This window comes from Taudactylus pleione, unplaced genomic scaffold (genome assembly GCF_031769625.1).
Source record: "Taudactylus pleione unplaced genomic scaffold, aTauple2 ptg000861l, whole genome shotgun sequence".
NCBI classification, from domain to species: Eukaryota; Metazoa; Chordata; class Amphibia; order Anura; family Myobatrachidae; genus Taudactylus; species Taudactylus pleione.
The window spans coordinates 1880778-1895045 of NW_028285263.1; the positions used below are offsets into that span (position 1 = coordinate 1880778).

The 14268-nt window shown below is 45.7% G+C and overlaps 2 protein-coding genes across 4 annotated transcripts in view; one reads left to right on the plus strand and one right to left on the minus strand.

Moving 5' to 3' along the window:
- Nucleotides 1-399, minus strand: part of SMYD5 (SMYD family member 5) — a 42595-nt gene extending 42196 nt beyond the window's left edge. Inside the window, exon 1 of the mRNA XM_088458883.1 lies at nt 258-399. Within this exon, the coding sequence (XP_088315009.1) occupies nt 258-344 (87 nt within the window). The 5' untranslated portion in view covers nt 345-399. The remainder of the gene's footprint in view (nt 1-257) is intronic.
- The window catches only part of DCTN1 (dynactin subunit 1), a 174050-nt gene continuing 160112 nt past the window's right edge, over nt 331-14268 (plus strand). The window contains exon 1 of one of the 3 annotated variants that reach the window (XM_088458877.1): nt 331-464. In XM_088458877.1, the coding sequence (XP_088315003.1) occupies nt 408-464 (57 nt within the window). In that variant the 5' untranslated portion in view covers nt 331-407. The remainder of the gene's footprint in view (nt 465-14268) is intronic. The other 2 variants (XM_088458879.1, XM_088458881.1) reach the window with 2 other exon arrangements.

The window sequence follows — 14268 nt, forward strand, 5'->3', positions numbered from 1 at the left end:
ATAGGGTACAGAGGCAGGGTACATAGGTGTGTGTATATAGGGTACACAGGCAGGGTATATAGCAGTGATTAGTGTATATAGGGTACACAGGCAGGGTATATAGCAGTGATTAGTGTATATAAGGTACACAGGCAAGGTATATAGCAGTGATTGCAGTATATAGGTTACATAGGTGTGTGTGTATATAGGGCGTACAGGAAGGGTATATAGGTGTGTGTATTTAGTGTACACAGGCAGGGTGTATATTTAAGGGATACCTTGCCGCTGCCGATGTATCGGATCTCCAGAACCCCCCGGGCCGGCTGGAGGCAGAAGGAGAACACGTCGCACATGGAGGCGGCCATGTTGGGAGTAAGGTGACCTGTGACCCGGAAACAGCTGGTGGAGCGGCCACGTGACCGTCGGGCATGTCACAGCTGACAACATGTTACATACATGACAGAGGTTCCCTGTGTAATATTACAGTGAGTGCAGTGTCCTGTGCTTCTTAAATGTTACATACATGACATGTTCTCTGTGTGAGATCACAGGGATGCCTATGTATGGGTACTGTGTATCCTGTACATGTGATATGTTACATACATGACAGAGGTGCCCTGCGTGAGATCACAGGGATGTTGTATGTTATAGTACTGTGTGTCCTGTACATGTGACATGTTACATACATGACATGTTCTCTGTGAGATCACAGGGATGCTTATGTATGGGTACTGTGTGTCCTGTACATGTGACATGTTACATACATGACAGAGGTGCTCTGTGTGAGATCACAGGGATGTTGTATGTTATAGTACTGTGTCCTGTGCATGTGACATGTTACATACATGACTGAGGTTCCCCGTGTGAGATCACAGGGATGTTGTATGTTATAGTACTGTGTGTCCTGTGCATGTGACATGTTACATACATGACAGAGGTTCCCTGTGTGAGATCACAGGGATGTTGTATGTTATAGTACTGTGTGACATGTTACGTGACAGAGGTTCCCTGTGTAAGATCACAGGGATGTTGTATGTTATAGTACTGTGTGTCCTGTGCATGTGACATGTTACATACATGACAGAGGTTCTCTGTGTGAGATCACAGGGATGTTGTATGTTATAGTACTGTGTGTCCTGTGCATGTGACATGTTATATACATGACAGAGGTTCCCTGTGTGAGATCACAGGGATGTTGTATGTTATAGTACTGTGTGACATGTTACGTGACAGAGGTTCTCTGTGTGAGATCACAGGGATGTTGTATGTTATAGTACTGTGTGTCCTGTGCATGTGACATGTTATAGTATTGTGTGTCCTGTGCATGTGACATACATGACAGAGGTTCCCTGTGTGAGATTAGAGAGCTGTATGTATGAGTACTGTGTCCTGTACATGTGACATATTACATACATGACAGAGGTTCCCTCTGTAATATTACAGTGAGTGCAGTGTCCTGTGCTTGTTACATACATGACAGCCCCAGTGTGAGATTACAGAGAGTGCTGTATGTATGAGTGTCCTGTGCATGTGACAGGTTATATACAAGAGGAAAGCTGCCGATACTCAGAGGAAAGAGGAAAGCTGCCGATACTCAGAGGAAAGTTGCCAGCGCTCGGAGGAAATTTGCCGGTACTCAGAGGAAAGCTGCCGGCACTCGGAGGAAGAGGAAAGCTGACGGCGCTCTGAGGAAAGAGGAAAGCTGCCGGCGCTCGGAGGAAAGAGGAAAGCTGCCGGGGCTCAAAGGAAAGCTGCCGGCGCTCAGTGGAAAGAGGAAAGCTGCCGGCGCTCGGAGGAAAACTGCCGGCGCTCGGAGGAAAGAGGAAAGCGGAAAGCTGCCAGTACTCAGAGGAAAGCTGCTGGTACTCAGAGCTGGTACTCAGAGGAAAGCTGCCGGCGCTCGGAGGAAAGAGGAAAGCTGCCGGCGCTCGGAGGAACGCGGAAAGCTGCCGGGGCTCAAAGGAAAGCTGCCGGCGCTCAGAGGAAAGAGTAAAGCTGCCGGCGCTCGGAGGAAATCTGCCGGCGCTCGGAGGAAAGAGGAAAGCGGAAAGCTGCCAGTACTCAGAGGAAAGCTGCTGGTACTCAGAGCTGGTACTCAGAGGAAAGCTGCCGCCGCGCAGAGGAGGAAAGCTGCCGATGCTCAGAGGAAAGCTGCCGGTGCTCAGAGGAAAGCTGCTGGTACTCAGAGGAAAGCTGCCGGCGCGCAGAGGAGGAAAGCTGCCGGCGCGCAGAGGAAAGAGGAAAGCTGCCGGCGCTCGGAGGAAAACTGCCGGCGCTCTGAGCAAAGCTGCTGGTGCTCAGAGGAAAGAGGAAAGCTGCCGGTACTCAGAGGAAAGCTGCCGGCGCTCGGAGGAAAACTGCCGGCGCTCGGAGGAAAGAGGAAAGCTGCCGGTACTCAGAGCTGGTACTCAGAGGAAAGCTGCCGGCGCTCAGAGGAAAGCTGCTGGTGCTCAGAGGAAAGCTGCTGGTACTCAGAGCTGGTACTCAGAGGAAAGTTGCCGGCACGCAGAGGAGGAAAGCTGCCGGCGCGCAGAGGAAAGAGGAAAGCTGCCGGCGCGTAGAGGAAAGAGGAAAGCTGCCGGCGCTCAGAGGAAAGCTGCCGGCGCGTAGAGGAAAGAGGAAAGCTGCCGGCGCTCGGAGGAAAACTGCCGGCGCTTGGAGGAAAGCTGCCGGTACTCAGAACTTGAAGGAAGGTCTTTTTCAAGACTTTGAGCAATAAACATCTTGCCTGACTATTGCATCTCAATCCTGCGACCAACAGAATTGCGCCAAATGCTATTCCGTTCTCCGGCTGTTCTGGGTAAGCGCTCAGCGTCTCCAAGTTCAAGCCCTCTGCCCGCTACCGTGCAGACCTGGTCCATTGCGAGGGATCAGGAGGAATCAGCCGACACCAAGAGCAAGAGCGGTATCAGGTGCCGGTGGTAGGAGCCTGATTATACATAAAAAGCGGTTCCAAGCGCTGTGGAAAGGAGCTTGGTGGTGGCAGCTTTAGTAAACGCCCATGGCGCTGTGGGTGGAGTCAGTGACAGACAGTTACTGACGGTGAGTGGGAGTCCGAAAGCGCTAACCCGTGACTAGGGCCGGCCTAGACGAAAGGCATCCGGTCACACTATGTATGTATAGAGGTAATGCATGTAAGGACTGTATGCATGTATAGAGGCAATGCATGTAAGGACTGTATGTATGTATAGAGGTAATGCATGTAAGGACTACAGTCACATACACTGATGTACATAACGCACACACATAAACTTATATGCATACACAGAGACGCTCACATGCGTATTCACATACATACATACGAACACTTCCTATTTCAATATACAGATGCACATATGCAAACGCATATGTATAAAATAGTTCCCACACACTATAAGTTAATAACCAGAGTTATTAAAGGTATTTTTAATAAATAATTATGATTTAATATGTACTTAAGTGAGATCTAAGGTTTAGAATATAGTGGACATGTCATGTTTGGTATCATACTAAATCCCTGTTTATTTGCAGACTTCCGTTTCTATCGGCGAAGGATTTGCATCTTGCGTTCGCTAGTTATGGATTATAGGGAGTTATTGGTTAGAATGCTATTCTCTGTATGCAGTGTTTGTAGCCAGATAAACTAGTTCTTCGGGGGGAAACTACACAAAGAAGCTGTTGGAGAACTGAGCCATGTCCCTGATGACACCGTATGAACCGACCAATGACCAGATTATCCAGAAGCAAGAACCAATGAAACTCGTCTACTAGTCCTTTTGTTAACTCTGAACTCTGTAAGGTATGTAGGCTGTGTCCCGATCCCAGTGTTCACATCCTCTTTGATGATCTCAGGCTTCTGGATTGATGACTGTATGCTGGAAATAGTGCGCATGCGTATGTATCGGCTTGTACTATTATTAATTGCTTTTTACTCTAATTGTTAAATCTTTCACCATGTTACTTTTTCTTTACATAAATAACTTTTTGTGCTTTGGAACCACACGATTGGACTGGAAAGCAATTCTTTCTTAAGTGACTTGCAACGCTAAATAGCGACTATTCGGAATCAATAGTATAGAGGTAATGCATGTAAGGACTGTATGTGTAGAGGTAATGTATGTAAGGATTGTATGTATGTATGTATAGAGGTAATGCATGTAAGGACTATATATGTATGTATGTATGTATGTATAGAGGTAATGCATGTAAGGACTGTATGTGTAGAGGTAATGTATGTAAGGATTGTATGTATGTATGTATAGAGGTAATGCATGTAAGGACTATATGTATGTATAGAGGTAATCCATGTAAGGAATGTATGTATGTATGTATGTATAGAGGTAATGCATGTAAGGACTGTATGTGTAGAGGTAATGTATGTATGTATAGAGGTAATGCATGTAAGGACTATATGTATGTATGTATAGAGGTAATGCATGTAAGGACTATATGTATGTATGTATAGAGGTAATGCATGTAAGGACTATATGTATGTATGTATGTATAGAGGTAATGCATGTAAAGACTATGTATGGATAGAGGTAATCCATGTAAGGAATGTATGCATGTATGTATAGAGGTAATGCATGTAAGGACTGTATGTATGTATGTATGTATAGAGGTAATGCATGTAAGGACTGTATGTATGTATGTATGTATAGAGGTAATGCATGTAAGGACTATATGTATAGAGGTATGGATACCTCTTAATCGCTAAAGTGAAATAATTGCTTTCCAATCCAATTGTGGTTCCAAAGCACAAAAAGTTATATTATGCAAGAAAAAGTATAACACACTGTGATCTAAACAATTAGCGCAAAAAAAGCAAGTAAAATACAAGGTACAGCGATACATACGCTAGCGCTCTGGATCCAGTACTCAGTCATCAATCCTGAAGCCTGTGGTCATCAAAGAAGGGAAATGACTCCCTTATGGTGTCCAGAGCAGTAGTGTATATATCTTACAGGTCACAGATAAAACAATAGAGACAAGCTGGTATGATTCCATTGGTCCTTGCTTCTGGTCATTGGTTAGTTCATATGGTCTCATCAAGGGTATGTCTTAGTTCTCCAACAGTTGCTTTGTGTAGTTTCCCGCCGAAGAACTGGTTAAACTGGCTACTGACACTACATACAAAATGTTAACATGCTAACCAATAACTCCCTGTAGTTCGTAACTTGTGGACGCATGATTCGCTCTCCTTGCTGATAGAACCGGAGATCTGCAAATGAACAGGGATATAATATAATACCAAACATGACATGTCTACTATGTTCTAAACCTTAGATCTTATTTACGTACATATTACATCATAATTATTAGTTAATAATATCCTTAATAACACTGGTTAGTAACTATTGTGAATGGGAACCATCTTGCAAATATGCGTCCGCATATGTGCGCATGTGTTTTGAAATAACAACTATATACAAATGAGCGTCCATGTGTGAGTATTGTGCGTATGCATCTGAGCGTCTGTGTATACAAGTATATATACATTTATGTGTGTGCGTTATGTGCATCAGTGTATGTGTGTGTTGTGCATACGCAGTTTATCACATCAGATTGTGCGACGCAAAGTAGCGTCGTGGAATCACATCGTCAGACCATCGACGACCAGATCGTCAGATAATAATTGTGTGCGATCATAACCAATTATTTGACCTCGACAGAGGTAATGCATGTAAGGACTGTGGGCTTTATTCTGACCCGGTCACAAGCGCTGAGCGCTCGCAACCGGGTTGATGTTTGCCTACTGGGCATGCGCACGTTGGAGCCGGCTCCGACGTGCGCATGCGCGAGACCCGGCTAGCGACGGTCGCCCCGTCGCTACGGGTCTTGGACCAAAGGGGGCGAGCTGTCGATGGTGATTGACAGCTCGCCCCATTTGGGAGGCAGGCAGGGGGGGTAGACGGCCAAATGGAGGCGTTCCAGACGGAACGCTTGCCGTTTGGGGGCGGGCCCACTGACATCAGCAATGATGTCAGTGGGGAGCTTCATGCTCGATCAGAGCAGGAAGCTTCCTGGGGCTTGCGCTTGCCGAGACCCAACCTTAGGGTCTCATCGCAAGCCCCAATGGTCACGATGTCCTGACCTTCGCGACCATCAACCTGGTCGCTCGCTAGAGCTGTGGGTGGTAACCCACAGCTTAGCTAGCGACCAGGAGGCCGCACTTCACACCACAAGCGGCCGCGCTCATTCAGAGCGACCGCTTGTATCTTGCGATCAACTCTGAATGAGGGCCTGTATGTAATGTATAGAGGTAATGCATGTAAGGACTGTATGTATGTATGTATAGCGGTAATGTATGTAAGGACCATATGTACATATACAGGCAGTGCATGTAAGGACTGTGTGTACTGTATAGAGGTAGTGCATGTAAGGACTGTATGTACTGTATAGAGGTAATGCATGTAAGGATTGTGGGCCTGATACAGATGCATCGTGCGCATGCGTGAGACCCAGATAGCGACGGGCAAACCGTCGCTCCGGGTCTCGTACCAAAGGGGGAGGCTAGCGGCCAGGAGGCCGCTCTGAAAAACAAGAAGGACGCCCCTGATTCAGAGCGAGCGCTCTGTCAGAGCGTCCGGCTCTGAATCAGGGCCTGTATGTATGTATAGAGGTAATGCATGTAAGGACTGTATGTATGTATGTATAGAGGTAATGCATGTAAGGATTGTATGTATGTATAGAGGTAATGCATGTAAGGACCATATGTATTGTGATAGAAGCACTGGAGAAGTGTGGAATGGCTTATATGTATGTCCTAGGTTCTTGTCATATGTGTTCTGAAACCCCCAGGAGAAGTCTGTTTTAGAAAAACAGACTAGAAATGTCGGCTTTAGAGAAAAGCCAGTTTGGGTCCTGGGGGTGTGGATGTGAGGAGAGGGAGGGCTCCATCCACAGGCCACTCCAGGTTTTGGGCCTTTCAGCCTGGTAACAGGCTCATTAGGGCTTGCAGCTGGAAATGGCTAATATAAGCTGGGTTTGTTTGTGGCTGAGTGTCTCACATCTGGGAGAGCAGGCAGACTAGCCTGTTCAGAGACACTTGGTTACATTCCTTGTGGCCCTACCATTATTATAGAGAGGGAATCTGCTGTGTAGCTAGTGCCCAGCCGAGTTAGGACTTATGTTTTGTTTATGTTTACATTCATTTGGCACAATAAAGACTGGCGCCGACCAGTTTGTACGAGAACCCCAGACTTGTATCCTGTTTCTATGGCCACTGTTTGTGTAAAGAGGGAGTCCATTTACCCCAGGAGAGGGACCCAAATCCCGATTGTGTCACGTTTGGTGGAGAATGTGGGCAATCACACACTGAAGTTTGCAGCAAGAAAAAAAAATTCCCTTTAAAATTTACAGGGACAGACACGAAGTTGTGAAATCCATGAAGGTGGTGCTCAGAGAGGCCAGGTTCTGCTTTCAGCCTACCCCTAAAGACTACATTGAGGACATTGTTAAGGCCTTGCTCCAAGCTAACAAAACTCAGCAGGAAACTAACAAAGCCTTGCAAGAAGCTACCAGAGCTCAGCAGGAATCTACCAATGAACCCGCCAGGCCTTAAAAGACGTGGTACAGTTAGTAATCCGATCCGGAGATGCTTCTACTGGACTTCCAAACAACACTCGCTCCATATGGCCCAGTCACTTTCTGCAAAAGATGACCGAGAATGATGATGTGGAAGCATATCTTACGGCCTTTGAGAGAACCGCAGAAAGGGAGAGTTGGCCCAAGGAAGAGTGGGCAAGTCTTGTGGCACCCTTCCTGTCTGGAGAACCACAAAAGGCCTAATATGATTTGTGCCTGGCTGATGCAAAGGACTATGAAAAGCTAAAATGGGAGATCCTAACTCGCTTGGGAGTCACCACATTTGTTCGTGCCTACGAGTCCACCGCTGGGAGTTCCAAATGGAAATGCCTCCACGCTCACAGATGCATGACCTCGTCCATCTAACCACAAAATGGCTACAGCCCAAGTTGCTGACACGATCACAGATCGTGGAAAGAGTCATGATGGACCAGTATCTGCGATCGCTACCTGCAACTCTGCGCAAGTGGGTGAGCCATGCAGTACGTGGTGGCTGAGGAGCTGATGAGTGTGCCCCACCAAGCCCCGATGGCGCGTTGACGAACTCCCATTGACATTGGTAAGACTGTTCCTGTGGAGAAGGGTGCTGGGCGGTGGAATATACTCAAGACTGGGGGTGTGGAACCTGGAGACGGGCCAGCCAGGCCAGGAAGGTTCCTACCCCGTAAAAGACTGATAATAGTGTGATTCAGTGTTTTCGATGTGGTGGTTTTGGCCATATTGCGCCTAATTGTTCACTTACCTCTGAACCTATGCAATGTGATACTGCTCATGTCAACCGCAGGGTATCCTTCTTTGCACATCCAGCCTGTACTGCTGACCGGCAGGTTGAGACAGATAAGCACATGTGTATACTCACTGTAGAAGGCAACTGAGTAGATGCTCTGTTAGATTCCGGTAGCCTGGTTACACTTATGAAAGCTGAACTGGTGAACCCCTTGAAGCGTAAGGGGAAAACTGTTGGTGTGACCTGCATACATGGGAATACCCGGTATTATGTTACTGCAGCGTGAACATAGAAACACCATGTGGTTCCGTGAAAGACTTTGCTCACTTCTGGAAGTTTTGGGAAAGCTGATTTTGCACAGAGGTAAATCACCCTGACTTGTTTGAGAGGGTTACTGACGTAGTAGCAGAGTCAGAGATGTTAACTTTTTCTAGTATGATTGGCGAACTAGAGAATGCGTAGCTTGATGGTGGCTCGCCAAGTGGTGTGCCTCCCACTGAGGTGGGGAGTGTTACTGAGCCTGTGGACCACCTGCCTGATCTTGAGGTCAGGAGAGAGGTCTTTGCCGTGGAGCAGCTGAATTACCCTACTCTGGTAAAAGCCAGGGAGAATATCAAGCTGATCAATGGTAAACCCATAGACCCCGATAGTCCTTTGTCATATCCTCACATGGCAGTATGTCAGGATTTGTTGTATCAGGTGACTAAGAAGGGGGAAGATATTGAGGAACAATGAAAAGTTCCCAAAGCATACAGAAGAACAGTATTAGATCTGGCCCATGGTCATATAACGGCAGGCCACCTAGGGGTAGAGAAAACTACTGAGCGAATTGTGCAGAGGTTTTTTCGCCCGGGGTCCATAAAGAGGTATCTGACTATTGTGCATCCTGCCCTGAATGTCAGTATCATGCTCCAAGGCCACATTTCAAAAGTCCCCTGGTTCCATTACCCATTATTGAGGTTCCGTTTGAAAGAATAGCTATGGATTTAGTTGGGCCATTAATAAAATCTGCCAAGGGCCATCAATATATTCTGGTGATAATGGATTACGCTACCAGGTACCTAGAAGCGATACCATTACGCAATACGTCAACCAAGACCATTGCTAGAGAATTAGTCTATGTCTTTATCAGGTTGGGAATACCTAAGGAGATCCTGACTGACCAAGGTACCCCATTTATGGCAAAAATCATGAAGGAGTTATGCCGCCTATTTAAAATTGTCCAATTAAGAACCTCTGTGTCCCATCCCCAGAACAATGGGCTAGTGGAGAGGTTTAATAAAACTTTAAAACACATGCTAAGGAAAGTAGTGGACAAAGATGGTAGAGATTGGGATTACTTGTTACCTTATTTGCTGTTGGCCATAAGAGAGGTTCCCCAATCCTCCACAGGGTTTTCCCCTTTTGATTTATTGTACGGGAGACATCCAAGGGAGTTACTTGACATTGCCAAAGAGACATGGGAGGGGCAGTCCAGTCCGTATAAAAAGTTATTGAGCATGTTTCTCAAATGCAAGAAAGAATTGCTGCTGTGGTGCCGATAGTAAGAGAGCACTTGGAACAGGCCCAACAGGCACAGCAGAGGGTATACAACCGCAATGCTCGCTTACGCAACTTTGCTCCTGGGGAAAGAGTGTTGGTTACCACAGTAGAAAGTAAACTTTTGGCTAAGTGGCAAGGACCCTTTGAAATCTTAGAAAAAGTGGGGCAGGTCAATTATAAAGTTTACCAGCCGGGGAAAAGAAAGCCAGCACAGATATACCATGTAAATCTTATAAAACCCTGGAAGAATAGAGCAGCACTGTCAGCCGTCCGAGCCCCTCCAGTAAACCCAGGGCCCATGGTCCCCAAAGTGCCAGTGGCAAAAACCCTGTCAGCCAGTTAACAGCAGGAAATTAAGGAATTTCTGATCAGAAATAGGGTGCTGTTTTCTGATTTATCAGGGAAAACCACGGTCATCAAACATGACATAATCACTGACCCAGGGGTTAAGGTTAACCTAAAACCCTATAGGTTACCAGAAGCCCAAACAGAATCAGTATCGAAGGAAATTAAAAAAATGTTAGAGTTGGGTGTAATTGAAGAATCGCAAAGTGAGTGGTCAAGTCCCGTTGTGCTCATTCCAAAACCCGATGGGAGTGTGCGATTCTGCAATGACTTCCGGAAATTGAACAGTGTTTCAAAGTTCGATGCCTACCCTATGCCTAGGGTGGACGAACTAATTGAAAGGCTGGGGACAGCCAGATATTTAACTACTCTTGACTTAACCAAAGGGATTGGCAAGTGCCGATAACTGAGAATGCCAATGAAAAGACCGGTTTTTCTGCACCAGAGGGGTTGTTTCAATACAAAATGTTGCACTTTGGCCTACATGGGCCACCTGCTACCTTTCAAAGAATGATGGATAGAATTCTAAGGCCCCATAGACAGTATGCTGCTGCTTATCTGGATGATGTGGTCATTCATAGTCCTGGTTGGTAGTCTCACTTGCCCAGAGTACAAGCAGTGTTGGACTCCATCTATAAGGCAGGTTTGACAGCCAACCCAAAAAAGTGTTGTCTGGGGATGGAAGAAGTAAAATATCTTGGGTACACCATTGGCAGAGGTTTGATAAAGCCACAGCTCCATAAGATTGAGGCAATCCAAAACTGGCCACGACCCTGAATAAAAAGCAGGTGATAGCCTTTTTAGGGAGTACTGGGTATTATAGGAGGTTTATACCCAATTTTGCCACCATTGCAGTCCCACTGACTGACCTTACCAAAGGCAAACAGAAAGTCATGGTGGAATGGGGTCCTGAAGCAGAGAAGGCTTTCCAGGAGTTAAAAATAGCGTTATGTACCCAACCATTTCTGATGACCCCTGATTTTGACAGTTTGTTGTACAAACCGATGCGTCAGATGTAGGCATCGGAGCGGTCCTGTCCCAAAGCAAAGAGGGTGAAGAACACCCGATTTTCTTCTTAAGCCGGAAATTAAATGTACATGAAAGAAACTATGCTACGGTCGAGAAAGAAGCATTGGCCATTAAATGGGCTTTGGACTCTCAGGTACTACTTGGTGGGAAGAAAGTTCAGATTGATCACTGACCATGCCCCTCTGAAGTGGATGTCAGAAAGCAAAGACAGTAATGCAAGAATAATGAGATGGTTCTTGGCATTACAAACCTTTAAGTTTACGGTAGAACACAGGCCAGGAAGCCAGCTGGCTAATGCAGATGCTTTGTCACGTGTCCATTGTTTGGGGGCTGCAGTTGTTCCGCCCCACAGGTCGAAACAAAGGGGTGATAGAAGCACTGGAGAAGTGTGGAATGGCTTCTATGTATGTCCTAGGTTCCTGTCATATGTATTCTGAAACCCCCAGGAGAAGTCTGTTTGGGAAAAACGGACTAGAAATGTCGGCTTTAGAGAAAAGATGGTTTGGGTCCTGGGGGTGTGGATGTGAGTAGAGGCCACTCCATCCACAGGCCACTCCAGGTTTTGGGCCTTTTAGCTTGGTAACAGGCTCATTAGGGCTTGCAGCTGGAAATGGCTAATATAAGCTGGGTTTGTTTATGGCCGAGTGTCTCACAGACTAGCCTATTCAGAGACACTTGGTTACTTTCCTTGTAAGTACTGTGCACGTGTTTTTGTTGATGGTAAGGGCAATAGGCCCTACCATTATTATAGAGAGGGAATCTGCTGTGTAGCTAGTGCCCAGCTGGGCTAGGACTTATGTTTCGTTTATGTTTATATTCATTTGGCACAATAAAGACTGGCGCCGACCAGTTTGTACGAGAACCCCAGACTTGTATCCTGTTTCTACGGCTGCTGTGTGTGTAAAGAGGGAGTCCATCTACCCCAGGAGATGGACCCCTATCCCGACTGTGTCACAGTATGTATAGAGGTAATGCATGTAAGGACTGTATGTATGTATGTATGTATGTATGTATGTATAGAGGTAATGCATGTAAGGATTGTATGTACTGTATAGAGGTAATGCATGTAAGGATTGTATGTACTGTATAGAGGTAATGCATATAAGGATTGTATGTACTGTATAGAGGTAATGCATGTAAGGACTGTATGTATGTATAGAGGTAATGCATGTAAGGACTATGGGCCTGATTCAGACCTGCTCGCAAGCGCGTCGATGGCCGGGCAGTGTGCACGCATTGCGCGTGCCTCGCAGCGAGTAATAATTTCACTCGCTCCGGGGCTCGCTACAATCGGGGCGGCTGTCGATGTTGATCGACAGCTCGCCCCGTTTTGTAGGCGGGGTGGGGGGGGTGGCTGGACAAACGGAGGCGTTCCTGAAGGAATGCCTGCCGTTTGTGGACGGCCCTACTGACATTACTTGTGATGTCAGTAGTGGAGCTTTTGGCTCTATTAGAGCCTGAAGCTCACTGGGGCTTGCGGCAGACGAGACCCACCACAAGGATCTCGTCGCAAGCCCGATGGTTGCGACCATCACCTGGCCGCTCGCAAAAGCTGTGTGTGACCACCCACAGCTTAGCGAGCAACCAGAAGGCCGGTCCCAAAAAAAAAAAAAAAACGCCCTTCAGTCCTGCGAGCTGCCATTTGGTCTGGATCAGGGCCTATATGTATGTATAGAGGTAATGCATGTAAGGACTGTATGTATGTATGTATAGAGGTAATGCATGTAAGGACTATATGTATGTATGTATGTATAGAGGTAATGCATGTAAGGACTATATGTATGTATGTATAGAGGTAATGCATGTAAGGACTATATGTATGTATGTATGTATGTATAGAGGTAATGCATGTAAGGACTATATGTATGTATGTATGTATGTATGTATAGAGGTAATGAATGTAAGGACTATATGTATGTATGTGTGTATAGAGGTAATGCATGTAAGGACTATATGTATAGAGGTAATGCATGTAAGGACTATATGTATGTATGTATGTATAGAGGTAATGCATGTAAGGACTATATGTATGTATGTATGTATAGAGGTAATGCATGTAAGGACTATATGTATGTATGTATAGAGGTAATGCATGTAAGGACTATATGTATGTATGTATAGAGGTAATGCATGTAAGGACTATATGTATGTATGTATAGAGGTAATGCATGTAAGGACTATATGTATGTATGTATGTATAGAGGTAATGCATGTAAGGACTATATGTATGTATGTATGTATGAGTGTATAGAGGTAATGCATGTAAGGACTATATGTATGTATGTATAGAGGTAATGCATGTAAGGACTATATGTATGTATAGAGGTAATGCATGTAAGGACTATATGTATGTATAGAGGTAATGCATGTAAGGACTGTATGTATGTATGTATAGAGGTAATGCATGTAAGGACTATATGTATGTATGTATAGAGGTAATGCATGTAAGTACTGTATGTATGTATACAAGTAATGTATGTATTGGGGGCCGGATTCATAAATGGACGCTATTGTGGCATCGGACGCAAGGGGCCAATGTTTGCATTCAGGTGTGGTGCTATGATGGGTACTGCTGAGGATACAGAATGAAGTTATTGGCACAGAGGTGAGATGTCAGTGGGCATTGCTGGGTGGTAACGGGGTGGCTGGCCAAAGGCAGCTGTACAGCGCTCAGCACTGATTTCATCAGCTATGTTCAGACGGCCATTCAGCATGAAAATAGGACTGTCCGACGGTGCGACTTTTTACGCAAAAAGGGGATTAGCGTTGCAGCAGGCGGGCGTCTCTATATGAATCCATTGGCTGCGACATTAGCATAAAGGTGCAGTAGTGCTGTGTAAGTAATTGCACCGGCATTAGGGCCCATCTCTGGGTATAAATGTACTGACTGTATGTACATACACATACATGTAATATATGTGTAACCTGAATATATTATGCCACAGCATCTGGAATCGTTTGCAACTACAATCATTTTAAATAGCTAATAAAGGGCTACATGTAGGGTTGTCTTCAGTTACCTGCACAGTAGTGGAAACATGTCATTACAAATGTAATATACATCTCTCCCTGCACACTGG